General features: G+C 41.5%; 1 protein-coding gene across 6 annotated transcripts in view; it reads right to left on the bottom strand.

Annotated features, from left to right (window-relative positions):
- The window catches only part of LOC137320967 (dmX-like protein 1), a 209858-nt gene that overhangs the window by 78696 nt on the left and 111925 nt on the right, over positions 1-19237 (bottom strand). For all 6 annotated transcript variants that reach the window (XM_067983005.1, XM_067983007.1, XM_067983008.1 and 3 more), the window contains exons 18-23: positions 17309-19027; positions 9930-10040; positions 9411-9580; positions 6593-6690; positions 5344-5509; positions 2633-2903 (exon numbers count right to left, since the gene is read on the bottom strand). In XM_067983005.1, the coding sequence (XP_067839106.1) occupies positions 2633-2903; positions 5344-5509; positions 6593-6690; positions 9411-9580; positions 9930-10040; positions 17309-19027 (2535 nt within the window). The remainder of the gene's footprint in view (positions 1-2632; positions 2904-5343; positions 5510-6592; positions 6691-9410; positions 9581-9929; positions 10041-17308; positions 19028-19237) is intronic.

Here is a 19237-nt window from a genome sequence, read left to right as displayed (position 1 = left end):
CCAGCGACGATGAAGGAACGGCAATATATTTCCAAGTCAGGATGGTGTGTGACTTGGAGGGGAACGTGCAGGTGGTATTGTTTCCATATGCCTGCTGCCCATGACCTTCTAGGTGGTAGAGGTTGCAGGTTTGGGAGGTGCTGTCGAAGAAACCTTGGCGAGTTGCTGCTGTGCATCCTGTGGATGGTACACAATGCACCGGTGGTGAAGGGAGTGAATGTTTAGGGTGGTGGATGGGTTGCCAATCAAGCGGGCTGCATTGTCCTGGATGGTGTCGAGCTTCTTGAGTGTTGTTGGAGCTGCACTCATCCAGGCAAGTGGAGAGTATTCCATCACACTCCTGACTTGTGCCTTGTAGACGGTGGAAAGGCTTTGGGGAGTCAGGTGAGTCACTCGCCGCAGAATACCCAGCCTCTGACCTGCTCTTGTAGCCACAGTATTCATATGGCTGGTCCAGTTAAGTTTCTGGTCAATGGTGACCCCCAGGATGTTGATGGTGGGGGATTCGGCGATGGTAATGCTGTTGAATGTCAAGGGGAGGTGGTTAAACTCTCTCTTGTTGGAGATGGTCATTGCCTGGCACGAATGTTACTTGCCACTTATCAGCCCAAGCCTGGATATTGTCCAGGTCTTGCTGCATGTGGGCACCAACTGCTTCATTATTTGAGGGGTTGCGAATAGAACTGAACACCGTGCAATCGTCAGCGAACATCCCCATTTCTGACCTTATGATGGAGGGAAGGTCATTGATGAAGCAGCTGAAGATGGTTGGGCCTGGGACACTGCTCTGAGGAACTCCTGCAGCAATGTCCTGGGACTAAGATGATTGGCCTCCAACAACCACTACCATCTTCCTTTGTGCTAGGTATGACTCCAGCCAATGGAGTTTTCCCCCCGATTCCCATTGACTTCAATTTTACTAGGGCTCCTTGGTGCCACACTCGGTCAAATGCTGCCTTGATGTCAAGGGCAGTCACTCTCACCTCACCTCTGGAATTCAGCTCTTTTGTCCATGTTTGGACCAAGGCTGTAATGAGGTCTGGAGCTGAGTAGTCCTAGCGGAACACAAACTGAGCATCGGTGAGCAGGTTATTGGTAAGTGCCGCTTGATAGCGCTGTCGACGACACCATCCATCACTTTGCTGATGATTGAGAGCAGACTGATGGGATGGTAATTGGCCGGATTGGATTTGTCCTGCATTTAACGGACAGGACATACCTGGGCAATTTTCCACATTGTCGGGTAGATGCCAGTATTGTAGTTGTACTGGAACAGTTTGGCTAGAGGCGCGGCTAGTTCCGGAGCACAATGGCTGAATCCTAGGGCTTCCAGTTTGGTGGCAGGTATGTCAATAAGTGTTGCAATCCTTGGCTTGCATTCACAAAGATGTTAAACCAGCTGCATCTCAGACAGTGTTTATGTACTTAGTTATTACCCTTCTATAAGGTCACCAGGTAATACATCTCAGTATCTAAATTGTCATTAAGGGAATGAGGAAAGGAGCTGGGAGAAATTTCTTGACAGAGTTGTTGGAGCATGGAATGCTTTGCCACCAAGAGCAGTTGATGTAGAGAACAATGCAACTTAAAAAGGAAAATCTGACAAATATTTTAAGCAGAGGAAAGCACAGGACTAGAAGAGGAGAGCCGGGCTGTGAGATTAGTGTTCAATTGCTCTAGCAAAAGCATGATGGGCCAAATGGCCTTCTGTGCTGTAAAACTCCATGGTTCTACAGTAAGCAGCAAGACTGTTCTTTTAATGGATCATGTACAACCTAACCAATCATGACCCTAACTGCACTTTTTAAATCTCATGATGGTTGGTGTTAGGATAACATGCTAGTTCTGTCTGCTGTTTTGGATCCAATCTTCAGTAATGATTCAGGTATTGTACATAAGATAGAAATAGGGAAGCATTTAGGTTTCAGTGACCTTAATACAATTTGAACTGAAATGTTCGTGAGGGCATGCAAAAATTAATTACAAAATCATAGATTGAAATCTCCTCTGCCATAAAAACTTTTTTGTGAATCAATTTCCTGAAATTCAGAATTATCTTTGTTGCTTACAAGGGCAATAATATCCTTTCTACGATTATAGTCAGTTAACTGACTGCAAATGGACATGTTTGATGTTTGTGTTAATTCCAGAAGTATACAATCAGACACCGCTCTTATGGTGGAAACAAATGGATACAACAGTTCCAGGGGAGAGGAGGAAGGGGTATTAATCAGTCAAAACCCATTTTTGCAAGTGCTAATTAATCTGATCAGGGAACGCAATAGAAGTAGACAGTAAAGAAGAGTTCAAGAAACATGTGGCAATTTGCTTCTGGAAAGCAAGAGGAATGAAGGATATCACGAGAAGGCAGGTAGTTAGGGTAGATCGCTGGAAAAAAGGACAGGCTTGTTTGGGCCTAATAGCTTCTTATTGTTGTCCTCTATTGTCGATATTATTTCACTCTCTTTCCCTAGTCTCAGCAGCACAAGAACCACTCTCTCTGAGCACCTTTATGTAACAACTTTACTGTCACTACTTCACTTGAAATAGTACAAAAGTAAGGAATATACATCACAATACAAGTTTAAAAACATTACCTGTTTTTAAAACATTCCTTACTCAAAAACATTACCTGTTGCTCCACTGGAATCATTTTCTCTCAATCCTTGCTCCAACAGAGTATTCAAAGAGTTTGTGTAATCTTCCAAGATCCAATATGCCATACTCCGCAACACAGGGTCAGAATGCCTAAGAGAAAGGTTAAATTCTTTGCTCTTTGGATCAAAACCCAAGATTCTTCTGAGAAGTATAGACTTGTAGGTGGATGACACTTCAAACTCTGATTCATATAATCGTGCTATTACAAGAGCTAACTGAACGTCATGAAGTCTTTCAAGACAAACCTTTCAAAAAAAACAGAAGATATATATTAATGACCTGGATTTGGGTATAGAGGGTATAATTTCAAAGTTTGCAGATGACACAAAACTCAGAAATGCAGTGAACGTGAAGGATAGTAACAGACTTTAGGAGGACAGACAGACTGGTGAAATGGACAGACACATGGCAGATGACATTTAATGCAGAGAATTGTGAAGTGATGCATTTTGGTAGGAAGAATGAGAAGAGGCAATATAAACTAAATGGTACAATTTTAAAAGGGGGTGAAGAATGAAGGGAAAAAATTTACAGGGCAATGGAGAAAGAGCTGGGGAAGGGGACTAAATGGATAGCTCTTTCAAAGAGCTGGCACAGGTGGACCTGTGCTGTGCTGTACCTACTATGACACTATGATCTAGTTGCAACCGTTGACTGTCAAGTTTAGATAAGATGTCTTTTTTTTGAAAAATGTGAAATACTGAATTTAGGTCTCACACCAAGGCAGGACTCAAATATCACAGGGCAAATTATCTGTGTGGGTCTATTGTTTGTGAAAACTTCTAATTATGATTCTGAATGGAAAGTATTGATTCTGTAACAAATATGCGAGAAAAAAATTCATAAGTGTGAGGTTTTCAAATTTTACTCTTACAAAATTATAATAGAATACAGGCTTTAACATTATGTGACTTTATTAGGAGATATTCAACATCAGCCAGTGGAGTATGAATCTTGAAATTGGGTTTTACAGCCCTAAATAAAATTGAATTTTAATAATTTTCTAAGAACTTAGCATTTCCACCCCAGAAACGTGATGTGAAAATGTATAAGTTTTAAGAGCTAAATAGGGAGGTGAATTGGATTTATAGGAATTGAATAGGGAACAGTCACTTACTAGTATGCCCATAATATTAAAACTGCAAATGTTTGTGTAATCAATTGCTGAAATGTATGGCTGAGAAACAATTAAACTAACTTGAAGACAAGTTACTACAAATAAAAAAAGAGCTTTAAGTGCAGATGTTGTGAAATTAGACTGAGGGGTACCTTACTTGGGCAATGGCAAAAATCCTCATACCTTAATTATGGAAATAAGGAAGCATGCAATATAAAAAACTAACTTGTGATAAAAATTAGTAACTTAATTCTAAGCAAATAAGTGCATAAGTGGGTTCAAGCTCCATCACAGATTTGAGTGCACAATCTAGGCTGACACCTCATGCAGTACTGAGTACATGAAGTACTGCACTGTTGGAGGTGCCACCTTTCAGATGAGATGTTAAGCTGAGGCCTTGCCTGCTTGTTTAGGAGGGCATAAGAGATCCCACTGCACCAAATGAAGAACAGCAAGGCATTCTCCCAGTGTCCTAAGCAACATTTTTTCCCCATAACCAATACCGCCAAAAAAAATTACCTGGTTTATACATTTGCTGTTTGTGGAATTTTGCTATGCTCAAAGTGGCTGCCATGATTGCTTACGTAACAGTTACTGCAGTTCAAAAGTAATCCATTGGTTGTTTGTGCTTTGGAATGCCCTAAAGACATGATCATAACCAATGTTCCCATTTTTCTGGACAACAGGTGCTGGTTGTGGTTCTGCTGTTGCCATTTACAGCTCCTCTAGACCCATCTTTTGTTTCCTTACTTGTCCCATTACCACCCTCCGTGCCTTGCGCCATGTAATCACTCCTGCCCTCAACCCAATCACAGATCTTCCCTTTTGTTCTTTCCATCCCTCACCTCCCTCCCCCTCCCTTTTGTTTGCCTCTGTACTTGCTTAAAAAGTTAAATCTTTCACTTCTTTCAGCTCTGACGAAACGTCATTGACCTGAAACGTTAACTGTTTCTTTCTCCACAGATGCTGCCTGACTTGCTGAGTATTTCCAGCATTTTTTGTTTTTATTTCAGATTTCCAGCATCCACAGTATTTTGCCTTTGATATAATGCAAGTACTTTTTATCTTAACTATAAAATATCCTCCATTCTTCAAAAAGCTTTTGATAGTCCTTTTAAATTTCTCATGAAAAATTATTTGCACAATTCTAAATATGAAAGTTTAACATTAATATTAGGTTGGCATTATAATTATCCATTGTACAATTCACTTTTCCAGTTCTAAAGGCAAGCATAAAATCAGCCAAGGTTTCTACTGCCGATTGCTATTCAGTGACCTCTGGCGGGCAGTTTATATGTATGGTGAGAAATCGATCAGGTTTGGCTAAAACATCCTCTATGGTTGAATAGCCAGCTATCACTCACCATCCAGAGTCTTAGAGGAAAAATTGTCACTTGTGAGGTACTAGCACCCATGGAACTGTACCTCAGCAAGTTATCACCTGGGAGTAGAAGGGAGAAAAATTGAGGTGGAGGAAAAAAAACATTTTCTGAACTTTTGATCATTTTAATAACTTAGGCATGTTACTGTCTGTAAGTAGCAATTACTGTAATTTATGGTTGCTTTACCTCAACTGCATCCTTAAGGGAACCAGCCAAAAGGAAGAAGGCTGCCGACTGCTCAAATCGTTGTTTACCTAACAATGCAAAGGCATTCTTCAATGCAGCCTTTCTCCACCTATCATCATTGAAATTTTTCCCAAAAAACTCTGTCATTTTTCTATCGTGAAGAGACCTGCACATTAAAAGAAAGTTATTCTAAGTTTTACGTTCCTGTTCCTTATCCATTCTGTGTTTAAAGCACATATACAAACACAGGCTCTCAATAATATGTACAAACTGAGGCATGCTAGAAGCAGAAATCAATTCTTCTCAGAAGCCAGTATATGCATTAAATGTCAGTCTTCCAATACATTTCATCCAGCAGGATGATTAAGGATCCGGTAGAATTGGCAAAGGGACATTTTGATGAATTTTTAATAAAAAAGTCACTCTTAAATATGCTTTTATCCCATCCCTTTTTTTTTTTTTAAATAGACTCTCCCAATCCCACTCAATTTGCTGGCATGAGCCTCCAACCATACCACTTTAAACTGGCTCCAGGAGGTATGCGAAAGCAAATGATGGTTCGTACATCCCAGTGTCTTTATGGCTAAAGGTATTGAGTGCCTGAACTTGCTTTGTTACAGCACTACAGCATTTTTCTCTTCTTGCTCATGCTGGTGGTAAAAATGGCAGACAAGATCCTGTTCTTACATTTAAAAAGTAGTAAAGGATGATGCATCAATTCCTGCCTAGAGCAGGGTGCCAACTCGATAATTTTGAACTAGGAGCACTGAAAGATTTGTTTTTAAACGAAGCCCAGCACAACTCTTACATCCTTCTGCTGCAAAACCCTTAGGAAAAAAAATCAGAGAACAACATGCAATCTTACCCTAGAGAAGAATTTTTGCATTGTAGGGGAAGCCTGTAATGTTAGCCCTACTGACAGAACTCATTGTAAACAATTTTACAACACCAAGTTATAGTCCAACAAATTTATTTTAAATTCCACAAGCTTTCGGAGGCTTCCTCCTTCCTCAGGTGAACGGTATGGAAAAGACATTTCCATACCGTTCACCTGAGGAAGGAGGAAGCCTCCGAAAGCTTGTGGAATTTAAAATAAATTTGTTGGACTATAACTTGGTGTTGTAAAATTGTTTACAATTGTCAACCCCAGTCCATCACCGGCATCTCCACATCACGACAGAACTCATGACAGTGGTAGGGATGGGGAAAATGCAGCTAGCTCCAAGAGCAAAACATTAGATTGCCTTACCTGAACAGACCCCATAATACAGCCTTTTTCTTCATTGCAAGATAAAATATAGCTGCATCTAAAGGATCATTATTTCTCTGGAATGCAGCTTTGGCAACCTGTATTTTTGGAAGAAAAGACTTCACTTATATATCCAGTTAATACATGAAAAATACAAATGAAACCTCACATTTCTTGGAAAAATATTCTAAACCACTAAGAAATCAGATTTCATGAATTCTTAGCATTGGCCAAAACAACATTTTTATAATGTGAGAGAAAAACAATTCCACTTGACTTCTCTTACTCCCAACTTTTCAACTCATTCCTTTTAACTGAAACCCTCACTATAATGAAAATTTTGCTTGGAACTTCCTACATAATCCTGCAAAATTTGATTAGGTCACCTTAAAATCTCTTTTCCAAAGAAAAGAGGCCTAACTTCCTTAACGTCCCCAAATAATTTAAATTCTTGTTTGGCATCGACTACTTGGTCAGCCAAGAAATATCTTGTAGCAACATCAATAGTCACAGCTTGTCATCACCAGAAGCCATGGATCCCACTGAGAAAAGATCTGCTGGCCTTCTAGAGGCTTTCTTTTACTTTTGTTGCAGGATATTCAGAGTGGTTCAGGGAGGGATGACTTGCCAGCTGAGCCCAACTGTCTCAACAGACACCAGACTTCTGCCAGGTAACAATTCAGTCCCTCAGGTTGGATTTTCATCAGTAGGATAGTTCTTTTCATTTTGTAGAGGAACAGCAAGGCACACACTGAATAGGTCTGGAGTGGCTGCTGGAGATGGAAAAGGCACAATGATTTCTCATGTGTTGTTTAACTACGGGTGTAAGGAATCTTACAACACCAGGTTATAGTCCAACTGTTTTATTTGAAAATCACAAGCTTTCGGAGGCTTTCTCCTTCGTCAGGTGAAGTGTGGGATTCCTTGAACGTTACTGCATTTATAGTCAGAGAACAATACCTGGTGATTACAGATAATCTTTTCAACTGCCCGTTGTCAAGGCAGTCAAAGTGTTCAGACAGAGAGATGTTACCGACAGGACCACCGAATATACAAACGGCCAGAATAAAAGACAGGGAGAGAGAGAGAAACATCCGAAAGGAAGAGAAAGACAGAGAATGACCCGTTGTATTAAAAACAGATAACTTTTTTTTGCTGGTGGGGTTACATGTAGCATGACATGAACCCAAGATCCTGGTTGAGGCCATCCTCATGGGCGCGGAACTTGGCTATCAATTTCTGCTCGACGATTTTGCATTGTCATGTGTCTCGAAGGCTGCCTTGGAGAGCGCTTACCTGAAGATCAGTGGCTGAATATCCTTGACTGCTGAAGTGTTCCCCGACTGGGAGGGAACCCTCCTGTCTGGCGATTGTTGCGCGGTGTTCGTTCATCCGTTGTCGTTCATCCATGTTCTCCGCAGCCTTCAACATGTCATCGATGACGACTAACACCTTGCTAAGGCCATCCCCACACCTCCACTACTCGCCTTCAAACAGCCACCCAACCTCAAACAGACCATCGTTCGCAGCAAATTACCCAGCTTTCAGGAGAACAGTGTCCATGACACCACACAACCCTGCCACGGCAACCTCTGCAAGACATGCCAGATCATCGACACGGATACCACCATCACACGAGAGGACACCACCCACCAGGTACATGGTTCATACTCCTGTGACTCGGCCAACGTTGTCTACCTCATACGTTGCAGGAAAGGATGCCCCAGAGCATGGTACATTGGCGAGACCATGCAGACACTGCGACAACGGATGAACGGACACCGCGCAACAATCGCCAGACAGGAGGGTTCCCTCCCAGTCGGTGAACACTTCAGCAGTCAAGGACATTCAGCCACCGATCTTCGGGTAAGCGTTCTCCAAGGCGGCCTTCGAGACACATGACAATGCAAAATCGTTGAGCAGAAATTGATAGCCAAGTTCCGCACCCATGAGGACGGCCTCAACCTGGATCTTGGGTTCATGTCACGCTACACGTAACCCCACCAGCGGAAAAAAGTTATCTGTTTTTAACACAACGGGTCATTCTCTGTCTTTCTCTTCCTTTTGGATGTTTCTCTCTCTGTCTTTTATTCTGGCCGTTTGTATATTCGGTGGTCCTGTAGGTAACATCTCTCTGTCTGAACACTTTGATTGCCTTGACAACTGGCAGTTGGAAAGATTATCTGTAATCACCAGGTATTGTTCTCTGACTATAAATGCAGTAACGTTCAAGGAATCCCACACTTCACCTGACGAAGGAGAAAGCCTCCAAAAGCTTGGTGATTTTCAAATAAAACAGTTGGACTATAACCTGGTGTTGTAAGATTCCTTACATTTGTCAACCCCAGTCCATCACCGGCATCTCCACATCATGTTTAACTATGGGGACATTGTTCCCTCTGCCGCAAGAGAAAAAGTATCTAAGAGATACTGAGAAAGCACTGTTCCTTCATAACTGAAATGTGCATTTGGTGCTTGAAACAGGGAAATAAAACTGTGATGTTCAGGGAGTATACATCTGTACAACACAGGAGGGGAACTCCTGACACCTAATGAACGAGTGATGCAATAAATAAAGGCAAAAAATCTCAAAGATGCATCACTCACGTAACTGTCCCTGTTGGTAACCTGAACTTCACCTTGTGGAATGTGGATGATCTACATGAAGAGGCTACTTTGAAGTATCTTAAAGTTTCCTATACTAATAATGGATGTTGTTTGCCAACACACAAACATAGCTGCAAAAAGATACAGCAAAAGTGACTGCAATTTAGTTTTTTTATGTAGAAAAATTCTAAGATAAAAGAATGCATGGTACCTTCTCTACACATCTACGAAGAATGATTGTGCTGCGCACCCACCAGCCCACTCCCATGGCTCTGAGCTCTGACCAGTGGGGATCCCCTCTCTGTATTGCAGGGATCATGTTTAGCAGCTCCTCCTCTGCCTCTGAATGAAAGGCCCAGGCAAAATGACAAGTAGACAAACCTGTAACAAAAACACATATGTCCATAAGTCATACCCTACATTAATTTACGACCATGGAGAGTCCATATATTCCAATTTAGCCATTTTCAAAACAAGGTATTTTTCCTGAAATTTATTTCACATTAGGACTGTATAGGATGGTCAACTCATCATAGGCACGTGTGTATAAATGCAGAACAGACAAAAGCACTTTACAGAAACTAAATTATTAAAAGGTCCATACAATGTACCAGATGAAAAGCTAAAGACAACAAATATTTTGTATATGTTAAAGCTATACAGAAAGGATAGTTTTGATTATTTCTCTAATTTGAATACAGGATTTAATCTATCATTTTGATTGATTTACCTTGACGAAGAAGTTGTGCTCGGTAGACTGGAGGTAGCGACGTCAATAGGAATGTATGTAGCCGCATAGCTAAAAGAAATCTCAATCCACATTCATCAAGGGTCTCTCCACCTAGAAAAATATTTTATTTGTGTATTGATCAACTAAGTGTATACAATTTCCAGAACACTTGGGGGTGCGAATGAAATGACAGAGGAGACTACCTTGTATGGTCCATAGAGCTATTCTGTCTATTGCGTTTGTACTGTTTCTAGAAACTAGGTGCAATCCAAAACTAATCTTGCTGCCCCACTATCTCCCCTAGCTCTGCATCTTCCTCTGTTTCAAATGTTTGTCCAATTTTCTTTTTAAAAAAAAATTCCTTTTAAAAGATGCTTCAACAGCAAAGCATTCCATGTTCTAACTTTCAGGCTAATTATTTTGAATGTAGTAGCACTGAGGCTCCAAACTGGGTAATATCAGAAGCTCACTGCTGAAGCACTATTCACGACATGTTGGAGTAAATTTTATGATTTGGTACACAGCTTCACATGATAGGAACACATATCGGGAATATGCATATAAAGATCAGCACAATACGTTCATGGCCAGCACGATTTCCCATCTATTAAAATTAATGGGTAGAAAATCACGTGGATTGCATATAGGGCGTGCCGATCACCGCACCTAAATGCATAGAAGAGCACGGAGTGCTAAATTGTAACATTTACTTCGTTGTGTTTCAGCTACATTGCAAAATCTGATCTACATTTTTCTTCTTAGTTCAGAGATAAAAGCAGGGACAATAGGAAGTAAAAAAATTTACTTATTACTTTCTTTTAACTGAAGTTTTGACCTTCACTTAATCCAGAATAGAGTGTAGTGATTTAAAAACATATTGCATAATGTTACTCAATCTAAATATTTTAGTCCACAGCAAAAGATACTGCAATATACCCAAAGGTTTTCATCACATTTTAAATATCTTACCACATAGTTTTCAGTTATAATTCATAGATTCATAGAATCATATCATAGAAGTTACAACATGGAAACAGGCCCTTCGGCCCAACATGTCCATGTCGCCCAGTTTATACCACTAAGCTAGTCCCAATTGCCTGCACTTGGCCCATATCCCTCGAAACCCATCTTACCCATGAAACTGTCCAAATGCTTTTTAAAAGACAAAATTGTACCCGCCTCTACTACTGCCTCTGGCAGCTCGTTCCAGACACTCACCACCCTTTGAGTGAAAAAATTGCCCCTCTGGACCCTTTTGTATCTCTCCCCTCTCACCTTAAATCTATGCCCCCTCGTTATAGACGCCCCTAACTTTGGGAAAAGATTTTGACTATCTACCTTATCTATGCCCCTCATTATTTTATAGACTTCTATAAGATTACCACTAAACCTCCTACTCTCCAGGGAAAAAAGTCTCAGTCTATTCAACCTCTCCCTATAAGTCAAACCATCAAGTCCCGGTAGCATCCTAGTAAATCTTTTCTGCACTCTTTCTAGTTTAATAATATCCTTTCTATAATAGGGTGACCAGAACTGTACGCAGTATTCCAAGTGTGGCCTTACTAATGTCTTGTACAACTACAACAAGACATCCCAACTCCTGCATTCAATGTTCTGACCAATGAAACCAAGCATGCCGAATGCCTTCCTCACCACCCTATCCACCTGTGACTCCACTTTCAAGGAGCTATGAACCTGTACTCCTAGATCTCTTTGTTCTATAACTCTCCCCAACGCCCTACCATTAACGGAGTAGGTCCTGGCCCGATTCGATCTACCAAAATGCATCACCTCACATTTATCTAAATTAAACTCCATCTGCCATTCATCGGCCCACTGGCCCAATTTATCAAGATCCCGTTGCAATCCTAGATAACCTTCTTCACTGTCCACAATGCCACCAATCTTGGTGCCATCTGCAAACTTACAAACCATGCCTCCTAAATTCTCATCCAAATCATTAATATAAATAACAAATAACAGCGGACCCAGCACCGAATCCTGAGGCACACCGCTGGACACAGGCATCCAGTTTGAAAAACAACCCTCTACAACCACCCTCTGTCTTCTGTCATCAAGCCAATTTTGTATCCAATTGGCTACCTCATCTTGGATCCCATGAGATTTAACCTTATGTACCAACCTACCATGCGGTACCTTGTCAAAGGCTTTGCTGAAGTCCATGTAGACCACGTCTACTGCACAGCCCTCATCAATCTTCTTGGTTACCCCTTCAAAAAACTCAATCAAATTCGTGAGACATGATTTTCCTCTCACAAAACCATGCTTTTCCCTGCTGCCCTTCTTAAACAAAGGCACAACATTTGCTACCCTCCAATCTTCAGGCACCTCACCTGTAGCGGTGGATGATTCAAATATCTCTGCTAGGGGACCTGCAATTTCCTCCCTAACCTCCCATAACGTCCTGGGATACATTTCATCAGGTCCCGGAGATTTATCTACCTTGATGCGCGTTAAGACTTCCAGCACCTCCCCCTCTGTAATATGTACACTCCTCAAGACATCACTATTTATTTCCCCAAGTTCCCTAACATCCATGCCTTTCTCAACCGTAAATACCGATGTGAAATATTCATTCAGGATCTCACCCATCTCTTGTGGTTCCGCACATAGATGACCTTGTTGATTCTTAAGAGGCCCTACTCTCTCCCTAGTTACTCTTTTGCCCTTTATGTATTTGTAGAAGCTCTTTGGATTCTCCTTTGCCTTATCTGCCAAAGCAATCTCATGTCCCCTTTTTGCCCTCCTGATTTCTCTCTTAACTCTACTCCGGCAATCTCTATACTCTTCAAGGGATCCACTTGATCCCAGCTGCCTATGCAGGTCATATGCTTCCTTCTTCTTTTTGACTAGTGCCTCAATCTCCCGAGTCATCCAAGGTTCCTTACTTCTACCAGCCTTGCCCTTCACTTTATAAGGAATGTGCTTACCCTGAACCCTGGTTAACACACTTTTGAAAGCCTCCCACTTACCAGACGTCCCTTTGCCTGCCAACAGACTCTCCCAATCAACTTCTGAAAGTTCCTGTCTAATACCATCAAAATTGGCCTTTCCCCAATTTAGAATTTTAACTTTTGGGCCAGACCTATCCTTCTCCATAGCTATCTTAAAACTAATGGAATTATGATCATTGGTCCCAAAGTGATCCCTCACTAACACTTGTCACCTGCCCTTCCTTATTTCCCAAGAGGAGGTCAAGTTTTGCCCCCTCTCCAGTCGGGCCATCCACATACTGAATGAGAAATTCCTCCTGAATACACAACAAATTTCTCTCCATCCAAGCCCCTAATGCTATGGCTGTCCCAGTCAATGTTGGGAAAGTTAAAGTCCCCTACTATTACCACCCTATTTTTCTTGCAGCTGTCTGTAATCTCCTTACATATTTGCTCCTCAATTTCCCGTTGACTATTTGGGGGTCTGTAGTACAATGTAGCACAAAGTGATCTCTCCCTTCTTATTTTTCAGTTCTACCCATATAGACTCAGTGGGCGAACCCTCGGATATATCCCCTCACTACTGCCGTGATGTTCTCCCTAATCAAGAACGCAACTCCCCCTCCTCTCTTACCTCCTGCTCTTATCTTTCCTATAGCATCTGTACCCTGGAACATTGAGCTGCCAGTCCTGCCCCTCCCTTAGCCATGTTTCAGTAATACGGTAGCATAGTGGTTATGTTACTGGGCTAGTAATCCAGAGGCCTGGACTAAAATCCAGAGTCATGAGTTCAAATCCCGCCACGGCAGCTGGCGAATTTAAATTCAATTAATTAAATAAAAAAAAATCTGGAATTAAAATACTAGTATCAGTAATGATGGCCATGAAACTACCGGATTGTCGTAAAAACCCATCTGGTTCACTAATGTCCTTTAGGGAAGGAAGCCTGCCGCCCTTACCCGGTCTGGCCTATATGTGACTCCAGACCCACAGCAATGTGGTTGATTCTTAATTGCCCTCTGAAATGGCCTAGCAAGCCACTCAGTTGTAAAAAAAATTCGCAAGAAGGCAGCTCACCACCACCACCTTCTCAAGGGCAATTAGGGATGGGCAATAAATGCCGGCCTTGCCAGCGACGCCCACATCCCGTGAACGAATAAAAAAAAAAACCCAGTCCCATGTACCCATCCATGCCCTGAGTTCATCTGCCTTGCCCATCAGACTTCTTGCATTTAAATAAATGCAGTTTAATCTAGACTTCCCTTGGTCTTTGCCCTGCTTTCTCAGACCATCTGTCTGGTCATGTTTTGTACACTCTCCCTTACTGCCTTTTGTTTCCGTCACCACTTTATTTCCCACTGACTTCCTGCATCGGTTCCCATCCCCCTGCCACATTAGTTTAAACCCTCCCCAACAGCACTAGCAAACACTCCCCCTAGGACATTGGTTCCAGTCCTGCCCAGATGCAGGCCGCCCAATTTGTACTGGTCCCACCTCCCCCAGAACCGGTTCCAATGGCCCAGGAATTTGAATCCCTCCCTCTTGCACCATCTCTCAAGCCACGTATTCATCCTAGCTATTCTGTCGTTCCTACTCTGACTAGCCCGTGGCACTGGTAGCAATCCTGAGATTACTACCTTTGAGGTCCTACTCTTTAGTTTAACTCCTAACTCCCTAAATTCAGCTTGTAGGACCTCATCCTGTTTTTTACCTATATCGTTGGTGCCTATATGCACCACGACAACTGGCTGTTCACCCTCCCCCTCCAGAATGTCCTGCAGCCGCTCCGAGACATCCTTGACCCTTGCACCAGGGAGGCAACATCCTGGAGTCTCGGTTGCGTCCGCAGAAACGCCTGTCTATTCCCCTTACAATCGAGTCCCCTATCACTATAGCTCTGCCACTCTTTTTCCTGCCCTCCTGTGCAGCAGAGCCAGCCACGGTGCCATGAACCTGGCCACTGCCACCTTCCCCTGGTGAGCCATCTCCCTCAACAGTATCCAAAACGGTATACCTGTTGAAAACTAAGGACTCATATGACTTCACCTCAGGATCTCAATCTCATGTCAGTAAATCCTGGCATTTCTATTGTGCTCTTTCACGTCCCAATATTTATCGCAATAGTCAAAACACTCTGTACAAGAAGCCCTCAATGCAATGGAGCAAAGAATATCCATTTTTTTTAACGTTATTCAAAGACATTTTTTCCATGTCGCTCAGACTAACAGACAGTGACCAACTTTAGTCCTTCTTCATCTATTGACATCCTTGGCCTCTATCTCCTCGCATTCATTGTTAGAACCATCTGCAAGAAGCTTGGTTTCCTCTTTCATGCAAGTGCTACTTTTTCCCTCAACTCCACAAAACTCAAGTCCATCTAAGATTTGAATAACTGGGAAGGGTCTACTAATATATCTTACACTCCTAGATAGGATACAAGAAAAAGTTAGTGATCTGGTGGACCATCCTCTCTTACCTTAGTTTCCAATCTCTCTGTCTCAAACTTTGACTTTATTTTTATTGATACTATGGTCAGTGCTTCTCAAACTTTCCCTCCCTTGTTCCTCTTAAACTACAAATATGCCTTCCTATAAGCTTTTCATCCTTCCTATATTCCCACTGTGCTGAAAACATTCACTTTTCTAACTCATTCTTTCCCCATACCTCAAAACACTAGAAATCATCTCTCCCATTACTTTCCCCCTTGAACAATCTTCAGGCTTTAAAACCCAAGCTTAGCATCACCTAATCATTATTTTCTGATTTTCTTTGTCATCTCTTATCCCTTTTAACCTTGATGATGCCCTGCACTACAGGCTTTAGCAGAAAATCCATAGTACCGATAGTTCACTTTTATTAGAAAAAGCAAAAGAAAATCTAGGATTTACAAGCACAATCCATGCTTATGTGCGATGGAGATCCTCAGACAAGAGTCATATGCAACTTTAGTTTCCAGCTATAATTGACCTTTTTTCCCCCAAGTAATTTCAGAAATGCTGAAAACTTTTGATAGACTAGTAAACTGCCTGTGACGTTGCCCATGGTCAGTTATGAATACGAGGGCTTTTTTTTAAAATAAACAAGATTGTGGCAGAAATGGGGCAGAAACTTCGGAAGCTCAGTCCATAGAACCATTTAGTGACCAGAGCCTGCAACTACATTATTCCTATGCCAGTTAACATAGCAAAATCAAATATAAATTAATATTTCAACATTTCCCAATGGTAAATGTTGACAAAAATATGAACGAAAATCATGACAACAGTCCATCCAGGTTTGTAGACAGGAAGTGCATACCCTACACAAGGTTTTTAATAGATATTTAAATTAATTATTTTTATTTCATCTTGGTTTCTCAAAAAATGCATTATCTTACTTTCACTGACTGGAAAGAGGAGTATGTTAATGTCACTTGGCCAACATGATGGCCCATGTGACAGATGCAGGTTGCTCCTTTTAGCTTCAGCATGTTTATATTTTTGGGGCAAATGGATACCTCAGGCATACAGATCTTGACTGAAAATCTTGCATCTATAATTTGACCAATATTGATATCTGTTGCGAATACATAGGTACTCAAAATTTCTGCATGTTATAATAACAGAAAAAACGTGTCTTTTAGTCTCGACTACAAAATTACAGTATATTTACCACAAAGCCTGCCTCAGGCATATAATGCACATCACAATAAAACAAATTTACATATCCATCAAAAATTCACAAAATTGATGTATTGACATATGCAATAAACATTTCCCTAGATGCATAGTGTACAAAAGCAAGGAAGTTATGCTGAACCTTTATAAAACACTGGTTAGGCCTCAGCTAGAGTATTGTGTTCAATTTTGGGCACATTTTAGAAAGGATGTCAAGGCCTTGAGAGGGTGCAGAAGAGATTTACTAGAATGGTACTAGGGATGAGGGACTTCAATTATGTGGAGAGATTGGAGAAGCTGGGGCTGTTCTCAGAACAGAGAGGATTAAGGGGAGATTTGATAGAGGCGTTCAAAATCATGAATGGTTTTGATAGAGTAAATAAGAAGAAACTGTTTCCAATGGCAGAAGGGTCGGTAACCAAAGGGCACAGATTTAAGATGATTGGCAAAAGAACCAGAGGCAACATGAGGAAACTTTTTTTTTTAAACGCAGCATCTGGAATGCACTGCCTGAAAGGGTGGTGGAAGCAGATTCAATAGTAACTTTCAAAAGGGAATTGGATAAATACTTGAAGGGAAAAAATTTACAGGGTTATGGGGAAAGAGCAAGGGGAGTGGGGCTGATTGGGTAGCTCTTTCAAAGAGCCGGCACAGGTATGATGGGCTGAATGGCCTTCTCCTGTGCTGTACCATACTATGATACTATGACAAGGCTTTACATTTTGTTTTCAATTAAAAATAAAGCTTTCACTTAAACAAAACACATTACCTTGTGTTCGCTCTCTGCTTTCTCCTATGTCAGTGCTGATTGTTGCCATGGTATCTGCTAATGCCATCAAAAACATTTGCTCCATACTGGTAAGGCCAGGCAGACTGGAATGAAGCAAATGGCTAGATAGTACTCGAGCATGCTCAGGACCAAAGTAGGTAAGGCTGTATTGGGAAAGATCAATAACTTTCAGCTTATTGTCTTCATCAACAGTGAAGCTACCAAGGTCATCGGAACCAACCCCAGACATTGTGAAGAGTTCATCATAGTTGCTTCCTGTTGAATGCATTTCATTTTTCTTGCTAAAGTTAGCTCGTTTGTTCGGTTTTTCAAAAGTGGTATGAGAAATATCTTCATCAGCAGCTAAAAGTGCACATAGAGGAAGAGGTGGGATAGAGTCTATTTCTGTATAGTCAGGATGTTCACTTTTATTTGAAGTTAAGGGATCTCTTGCTGTGCTGCCACTTGCACTAATAGTCAGAGATCTGAGTCGCCGTTCGTGGATAGTTTCAGTATCACAAACAGTGATTACTTCTCCTGCAATACACTTGACTAAATGGGACAGGATGGCTTTGGCCCGTCTGATTTTGCCCAAATCCATTAGCTCCAAAAGCTGCAAAGGATGGTACTGAGGCAGAGTGGGAGATAAATCATGAGATGCTTCAAAAAGGCCAGAGTCTTCCATCTCAATATTCCAATGAAATGGAATCTTTTTGCCACCAAATTTCTGAGCAAGTCCAGTCATTGACCTTGTCAGGGTTTTTCTAAACAAGTAAGGGTTGGAACCACTTGTACTACCACATTTTGCTAGACTACCTATTGAAGGAGTGCTACCACTTTCAGCTTCAGTGATCACTGGGTCCAATTTGTCAAGCGGTTGCCATTGTGAATAAACATGCATCTCACAATCCATCCCCACCACTAGAATACCATCACGCACCCAAGACAGGGAAACTGGCAGTGATAATGATCCATCCACTGAAGAAACCAGATCCACACTTCTGAGAAGCACCCATCTAGATTGAGATACTTCTTTGGCGTTATCCCACAAAGACAAAGCAAAAACCGCTGGTGCTTCTTTCTTTGTTTGATTTTGTATTATGCCAGAAACCTGTCCATACATTACAAGTTTAGATCCAATACCCATAGTTAAGATATGAGATCCGTCCTCCTTGGAGACCCAATCTAAGTGAACCAGAGGTTTTGCATCAAAAGCCATTTGATGATCATTGGTCAGATGCAACTCTTGTTTATTATAAACCACTAAATTACTATCTATGCTGATTCTTGGGTCCAACATCGCACCAGTGTGACTAAAGTCATCCAAGTGGATTGTCTGTTCATGAATCCACTGTGAGCCTCCTGTTGATTCACATTCAAATATACCCACATGCATGGTGAAGTGCTTACTGGAATGTCCATTAACTGGTATTGCCCGTTTGTAAGCCACAGCTAGTCGGCTTGTGTATGAACAGCTTACATCCACCGGCCTTCCTGGTACACTAACAGCACTGCTGCTCTGAAGTCCTTCCTCAATCAGTAGAGGCCATTCTTCCCAAGAATAGATTAGATTACTCTCCACACCATCCCCAGCTGCAGAAGATACCAGATGAGATGACACTCTACAACGCCAGAATCGAACTTTTCCATCTGAGCAGGAAGTTGCCAGAAGATATGGAGCAAGGCATGCTGGATGAACTGATGATGAACTCAGGTGTCCTGTAATAAGTGGAATGAAAGATTCAAGGAAACAATAATGAACAAAACAAGAGAGCATTCATTTGTTTTTGTTCAGTTGACATAATACTAACACAAAACTACTACAGTCTAACCAACTTTGAACATTTTAAATCAGATCAGAATACCCCCTCTTGATGAAAGTCAGTAAGATATTGATATAATTTCAGTTACAATTACCTTTTGTAAGCA

Source organism: Heptranchias perlo, chromosome 4 (genome assembly GCF_035084215.1).
Source record: "Heptranchias perlo isolate sHepPer1 chromosome 4, sHepPer1.hap1, whole genome shotgun sequence".
Taxonomy (NCBI): domain Eukaryota; kingdom Metazoa; phylum Chordata; class Chondrichthyes; order Hexanchiformes; family Hexanchidae; genus Heptranchias; species Heptranchias perlo.
The sequence above is the reverse complement of the archived record's forward strand: the minus strand, read 5'-3'. Positions and strand labels throughout refer to the sequence as shown.